Source organism: Chiloscyllium plagiosum, chromosome 39 (genome assembly GCF_004010195.1).
Source record: "Chiloscyllium plagiosum isolate BGI_BamShark_2017 chromosome 39, ASM401019v2, whole genome shotgun sequence".
NCBI classification, from domain to species: Eukaryota; Metazoa; Chordata; class Chondrichthyes; order Orectolobiformes; family Hemiscylliidae; genus Chiloscyllium; species Chiloscyllium plagiosum.
Window position 1 is genome coordinate 503,005 of NC_057748.1, and position 8,004 is coordinate 511,008.

An 8,004-nucleotide genomic window follows, 5' to 3' on the forward strand; every position below is an offset into this window, starting at 1 on the left:
TCATCCGCAAACTTGCTTACCCAACCTTCTAACCCCTCTTCCAGGTCATTTATAAAAATGACAAACAGCAATGGTCCCAAAACAGATCCTTGCGGAACACCGCTAGTGACGGCACTCCATGAAGAAACTTTGCCATCAACTACTACCCTCTGTCTTCTTCCATCCAGCCAATTCCTAATCCAAACCTCCAACTCATCCTCAATGCCATATCTCCGTATTTTCTGCAGTAGCCTACCATGGGGAACCTTATCAAACGCCTTACTAAAATCCATATATACCACATCTACCGCTTTCCCCTCATCAACCTCCTTCGTCACCTTTTCAAAGAATTCAATAAGGTTTGTGAGGCACGACCTGCCCTTCACAAAACTATGCTGACTATCCTTGATCACATTATTCCTATCTAGATGTGCATAAATCCTATCCCTTACAATTCTCTAAGACTTTGCCCACAACAGAAGTGAGACTCACCGGCCTATAGTTACTAGGGCTATCCCTACTCCCCTTTTTGAACAAGGGGACCACATTTGCTATCCTCCAGTCTTCTGGGACTACTCCTGTAGACAAAGAGGACATAAAAATCAAGGCCAATGGCTCTGCAATCTCCTCCCTTGCTTCCCAGAGAATCCTAGGATAAATGCCATCAGGCCCAGGGGACTTATCTATTTTCACCTTTTCCAGGATTTCCAACACCTCTTCTCTACATACCTCAAAGCCATCCATTCTACTTATTTGTGCCTCAGTATTCTCATCGACAACAATGCCCTGTTCCTGAGTGAATACTGAAGAAAAGTATTCATTCAGTGTCTCCCCAATCTCTTCCGCCTCTACACGCAACTTCCCACTACTATCCTTGACTGGTCCTATTCCTACCCTAGTCATTCTTTTATTCCTAACATACCTATAGAAAGCCTTAGGGTTTTCCCTAATCCTACCGACTCGGGACCTTTCATGTCCCCTCCTTGCTGCTTTTAGCTCTCTCTTCAGGTCCTTCCTGGCTACCCTATCACTCTCAATCGCCCCAATTGGACCTTCACGTCTCATCTTGAGGTAGGCCGCCCTCTTCCATTTAACAAGGGATTCCAATTCCTTATTAAACCACGGCTCCCTCGCACGACCCTTTCCTACCTGCCTGACCGGTACATAATTATCAAGGACACTCAATAGTTGCCCCTTGGACAAGTTCCACATATCATTTACACTCTTGCCTTGGAGTCTACTTTTCCAAGCCACACATCCTAAGTCATGCCTCACCGCATCATAATTTTCCTGACCCCAGCTATAACTCTTGCCTTGTAGTACACACTTATCCCTCTCCATCACGAGAGTAAAAATCACCGAATTATGGTCACTATCCCCAAAGTGCTCACCTACCTTTAATTCTAACACCTGGCCTGGTTCGTTACCCAGAACCAAATCCAGTATGGCCTCACCTCTTGTTGGCCTGTCTACATATTGTGTCAGGAAACTCTCCTGCACACATTGAACAAACACTGACCCATCTAACGAACTTGAGCTATAGCTTTCCCAATCAATATCAGGAAAGTTAAAGTCCCCCATAACAACCACCCTATTACTGTCACTCATCTCCTGAATCACCTTCCCTATCCTTTCTTCTACGTTTCTAGGACTATTGGGAGGCCTGTAAAAGACTCCTAACAGGGTGACCTCACCTTTCCTATTCCGAACCTCAGCCCAAACTACCTCAGATGGCAAGTCCTCATCCATCGTCCTTTCCACCACTGTAATACTATCTTTGTGGCAACTTACCCAGGAATATTCTATCAACAATAAGTAGAACAAATCCAACTCAACCAATTACCACCCCATTAACCTACTTTTCGTGGTGCTGAAATAGATAATTGACAGTCCTTTCAAGCAATGATCTAATAATTACAACCTCGGTCCAAACATGGACAAAAGTGTTGAACTCCAGAGGTGAGACAGCATCTGACCAAGTATGCACTCAAGATCCCTTGTAAAACTGGAGACAGTGCACAACAGAGGAACAACTTTGCTGGTGGATTCATTCCTAGCACAAAGAAAGTTAATTTTGCTGGTGGGAATTAATTATCTCAGTCTGAGAACATCACTGTGGGAGTCCCATAGGGTAGTGTCCTAAGCGCAAAGCATCTTCAGCTGCTTCATCTATGACCATCCCTCCATTATAAAGTGAGAAGTGAGAATGTGCAATCATCCGCAAACAATGTTCAGTACCATTCATGATTGTGAATGAAACTGAAGATATTCTTGCTAAGTTGCAGATGACACAAAGGTAGGTGGAGGGGCAGGTAGTATTGAGGAATCAGGAAGGTTACAAAAGGACTTGGACGGGATAGGAGAGTGGGCAAAGAAATAGCTGGCGGAAAGTAATGTGGGAAAGTGTGAAGTTATGCTCTGTGGTTCCTGACCAACAAAATTATGCACTGTGGAAGAATAGTGGCATTGACTATTTTCTAAACGGGTAAAGGCTTTGGAAAGGGACTTGTAAGTCCTAGTTTGGGATTCCCCTAAGGTAGCATACAGATTCAGTTGAAAAATAAATGCTATGTTAGAATTCATTTCAAGAGAGTTAGAGAAGTACAAGAGCAGAGATTTATTGCTAAAGCTGTATAAGGTTCTGGTCAGACTGCATTTGAGATGTTGTGAGCAGGTTTTGGCCCACTATCAAAATAAAATGTGCTGGTATTGGAGGGAGACCAGAGGAGGTTTACAAGAATGATCCTGGCAATGAAGAGCTTGGCGAGCAGGTGAGGATTTTGGGTCTGAACCTGATGGGAATTTAGAAGGATGAGGGGTAACTGCTTAAATCTTCCAGAATACTAAGAAGCCTGGATAGACTGGACATGAAGAAGATCTTTCCACTAGCAGGAGAGACTAGGACCTGAAAGTGAAGGTGTGACTCTTTAGAACTGAGATGGAGAATTCCTTCGGCCAGAAAGTGATTAATCTGTGGAAATCATTACTGCAGAGGACCATGGAGGCTAAGTCTTCGAGTATATTTAAGACAGGTTCTTGATTTTGGGGGTAAGGAATTCAAGGTATATAAGGAGAAGGCAGAAGATGTGTCTACCAGTTCTAATTATAAGAATCAGCTGGACAAGAGGCCAGTTAATTCAGAAGGCTAGATAGTATTGCTTAGTAGTGCCTGCGCTGTGAGTTTAGTCTCTGAGATGATACTTATAGTCTGTGACTGGTTGATAAAATATGTTATCGTAGCATAGGGATGGATAGCAGAGTATGATTAACAACTCTATAAAAATGAGGTCTGTGTAAGGAGTGAGAGAATCAGCCTTGTATATAAGTCAACACATTTGATTTTATAAATAAAGTCTTCCTAATGCCTGTTTTAAATGTTATTTTTAAGACATTTATGTGCCTTGGTCCTTTCCAATGTTGACCTCTATTAGGTTTTGTTACTTTCTATTTTTCTTGGTGCTACTTGTTTTCTTTCCTGTTTCAATTTTTCTTGTGCACAAACATAAACTGAACAGATTCAAGAAACTTGGTTTAGAAAATGAAAATAATCAAGGTTGAGGTTCTTCCATTTGAAGTCATGCTTCTCTAGGAGTTCCTGTGTATGATCTTGAATCCAAAGTGTAATATATTGCATTATTGTTATTATTATATTGAATGAATGGACCATTGTCTGATCATGTTCAGGTGATTTTGTTTACAAGGTATGATGACCATGTTTTGTCTGGCTTTTGATTAAACAGACTGTGGAACATAGTGGTATCCATTAGCAAAGAAAATAATTGGATAATAAGACAATTTTAACTTGGAAATTAAATACAAATTCACATTTTTTTCCATTTATGTAGAAAGAAGTTTGGGGCAACTACTCCACCATTTATTGACTATCTGAAAGAGATTCTGCGTAGATATCCTGATGGTGGCCAAATTCTGAAGGTAAATCCTTTACAATAGATGAATGGTTTACTAACTCTGTGGAAAATGTCATCTTTTAATTGGGATCATTCCTTCGAAATCACTTGTTACATTTTCATTTGGGTTTCATTGTAATTAATTTAATTGTTGAAAGCTGGAGCAGGATGGATCATAAGATGGTTACAACAAAGAGGATAAAAACCTAAAGAACTGCGGATGCTGTAAATTAGAAACAAAAACATAAGTTGCTGGAGAGATCTCAGTGTCCATGTACCTAGATCCCTGAAAGTTGCTACCAAGGTTGATAGGGTTGTTAAGAAGGTGTACGGTGTGTTAGATTTTGTTGGTAGAGGGATTGAGTTTCGGAGCCATGAGGTCATGTTGCAGCTGGACAAAGCTCGGGTGCAGCTGCATTTGGAGGATTGTGTACAGGTCAATGGATCCCATTTACCACCCCTGAGAAAAAGAACAGGAAATAATATCACTATGGTAAATCACATCACCACAGGAAATGACATCACTGACCCAAAGGAGCCCAAATAGAAAGCAGGAAACACCAACAGTGCTTCGTTCGGAGGCTCACTGAAGATGTTACTTAGCATAGTGACGAAACGTCTGAAAACGAACCTTCCAGCTCAGCGAGCAAACCTACTTCCAGAACATTTTAAAAGGCTTGACATTACTCAGTGTTTACGGTCAGATAGACATGCATTGAAATTTAGCTTGTAGGTATAGTTAGCAATTAGCAAAGTAAATGTCATGTCGGCCTTCATTGGAAGAGGGGTTGCAGTACAAGAATAAAGAAAGAATGGGCACTACGTCCTGGTCTAACCAGAGTTGTCCACATTCCATGGACAAATTAAAAAGAAAGTCTTGCTATAATTGTGCAGGAATCATTCCAAAGCAATCATACCATGCTTGAAATGTTAACTTTGTCTCTCTCTCTCTTCTCAGATGCTGCCAGATCTGCAGAGTTTCTCCAGCACTGTTTTTATTCTATAACTAAAATCTGTTATTTTATTGAGACCAGAAGGGATTGCCAAGGCTAGGAGTAACAGTTTAAAACTGGGAGAAATTGTTCCGAAGAAAAATCACACTGGTCTCGAAATGTTAACTCTGTTTCTTTTTCCACAAATGCTGCCAGATCTGCTGAGTTTCTCCAGCATTCTTTCTATTTGTTTAAGGTTTGCAGCATCTTCAGTACTGGTATAACTTAGTGAGTTTTGAGAACATTTGTAGCTCAGGTAGAGGTTCTGGATGTAAGTTGGTATAACCTGATTTGCCTGTCCAAGTCCAGGTTCCATTTATAAGAGGTTCAGTGTCCCATTGATTTAAAGCTCACCTCTCAGCCATAAAGTTATCCACGGTCTCCTCACATTTGTACATTCACTAATGCTAGCACTATGAATAATATAAATATTACTATATTTGAGGTCCTGCTTTATAATTTCTTTCCTAACTTGATAAAATCTGTGATTGGACCTCATACCTCTTTGTACCTGTCACATTGGTTTTAATTTGGATCATACCTATAGCTGTTTGTTTCCCGACTATGCAGCTACTCAGTAACCTCTTTAAGCCAGGCACCAAGCAGGCAACATACCATCTAAGAATCATGGCTAAGGCCATATAAACACCAGTCTGTTTCCTAGGTATAGACTCATTGTTCACCTCTACCCGCAATTGAGGTAACTGTCAGCTATAATTTCTTGAAGAGACATTAGCTTACCACCTCTGACCCCAAGTTGAAAACTCATAGATAAATTCAACTCCTCAGGGCCGTCAAGTTTTAACCTGATTTTAACCCAACTGACTGTCCATTAATTCAACTTAAGATTTCCTTATACATGTCAGAAGATGCCAAACCTCCATGTGCTGCTAGCCAATCATAACTCTAGTAGGTGTCTTCTCACAGCAGTAACAATAGCAGCTGTGACCACTTGTAGGAATACAGTCAACTCTCCCATTGAGGATCATTACTCAGTTTGGACACCTAAGTAAATGAGTAGTTTGTAAGGGCTAGTAGACAGGCTCCCATGAGAAGGTAGAGGCTATAATTGAGAGAGTGTGAAATGTAAAATTTGAGTTATAAATTCTATGGTAGGGAGAGCTTCTGTTAATCCTAGCCTGCCTCATGGAGCAAGCAAATTCTGCCACAGGTGAAATACCATTAATTTGTCCAAGGGCTAATGGGCCATTTGAAGCCATTCCCCACAACTGGCAAAATACCAGTAGAGCCACACAGGTAACAGGCTTGATCCCCCTCCCACTAGGCCTACCCAATTTTACATCCCTGCCACCCCACCCACCTGGTCAAAACTTTTAAAAGGGGTATATAAAATACTAGCCATAGGTCCCTTGAATTTGACTCTGGCTGCAATCAAAAACTTACCACCACTTTTCAGAAATTAGAGCGGAACACTGTTTGGACACACGATAAAAATAAGGGGTAGGCCATTTAGAACAGAGTTGAGGAGAAACTTCTTCACCCAGAGAGTGGTGGATACATGGAATGCTCTGCTCCAGAAGGCAGTGGAGGCCAACTCTCTGGATACTTTCAAGAAAGAGCTGGATAGAGCTCTGAAAGATAGTGGAATCAAGGATTATGGGGTTAAGGCAGGAACAGGATACTGATTGTGGATGATCAGACATGATCATAATGAATGGTGATGCTGGCTCGAAGGGCCAAATGGCCTACTCCTGCATCCATTGTCTATTGAAAGCAAAACATGTTGTGGAGACACCTGCTGTACTTTGCCTGGCCCTTCTTGACTGCCTTATTGTTATCCATTCGCTATCTGTTTGCATAAGCTTACACTGGATGGTGACCATACTCAAAATCTTCAATTTGATCATGGCTGATCATCCAACTCACCACCCTGTTTCTGCCTTCACCCCAATCCTTTTGATCCTGTTAGCCCTATGAAGTATATCCTAACTCCTCCTTGAAAATTTTCAACGTTTTAGCCTCAACCTCTCTCTGTCACAGTGAATTCCACAGGCTTACCAATCTCTGGGTGGATAAATTTTTTCTTCGCTCAGTCCTAAGTGATCTGTCACTTTTCCTTAGACTGTGATTCAGGTTTTTAGTAATTTCCTAATGTCAGATTAAATGGCCTACAGTTTACACTCTCCAACTGGCCTTGATTAGTGGTGCTACCTTCCACAAATGTTTGTCTTGTCAGGTTTTGCTTCTTTCCACAGCTTTAACATTATCCTTTGCCTTACACAGTCTGCCACTTACCAGCTAGTTAAAACTGAGCAGCTGTCTTGTTTCCATGAGCCTTCCAAGTCCATCAGTGCAGTTCACTACTCGAGGGAGCAGATTTGGTCTGGGATAACTTGTCTACATCCATTGGATTGTATTCCTAACTAAGAGATGTCATTTCTCAATACAATCAGGAGTAGTTGCACACACATGCTGTTTGTGTCCTATTCTGAGAAGCATCACCCGATTATTTGTCCCCTGTACATGTCTGGCTGGCCAATCCTATCTTTTTCTAAACATTTCCCGTGTTACACTATAAACGATCAAAATTCACCAGTTACGCACTAATCAGCTTCTTCTGATTTCACTTGATTTTATATGAAGATTCATAAAGATGTACAGCATGGAAACAGACCCTTCGGTCCAACCCGTCCATGCCGACCAGATATCCCAGCCCAATCTAGTCCCACCTGCCAGCACCCGGCCCATATCCCTCCAAACCCTTCCTATTCATATACACATTCAAATGCCTCTTAAATGTTGCAATTGTACCAGCCTCCACCACATCCTCTGGCAGCTCATTCCATACACGTACTACCCGCTGCATGAAAAAATTGCCTCTTAGGTCTCTTTTTTATCTTTCCTCTCTCACCCTAAACGTATGCCCTCTAGTTCTGGACTCCCCGACCCCAGGGAAAAGACTTTGTCTATTTATTCTATCCATGCCCCTCATAATTTTGTAAACCTCTATAAAGTTACCCCTCAGCCTCCGATGCTCCAGGGAAAACAGCCCCAGTGTGTTCAGCCTCTCCCTGTAACTCAGATCCTCCAACCCTGGCAACATCCTTGTAAATCTTTTCTGAACCCTTTCAAGTTTCACAACATCTTTCCGATAGGAAGGAGAC

General features: G+C 41.7%; 1 protein-coding gene across 5 annotated transcripts in view; it reads left to right on the forward strand.

Annotated features, from left to right (window-relative positions):
• The window catches only part of si:dkeyp-118h9.7 (sacsin), a 99,705-nt gene that overhangs the window by 52,252 nt on the left and 39,449 nt on the right, over nucleotides 1-8,004 (forward strand). For 4 of the 5 annotated variants that reach the window (XM_043679387.1, XM_043679389.1, XM_043679388.1 and 1 more), the window contains one exon: nucleotides 3,825-3,912. In XM_043679387.1, the coding sequence (XP_043535322.1) occupies nucleotides 3,825-3,912 (88 nt within the window). Of the gene's footprint in view, nucleotides 1-2,225; nucleotides 2,276-3,824; nucleotides 3,913-8,004 lie in introns of those variants that run through there. The other variant, XM_043679391.1, reaches the window with a different exon arrangement.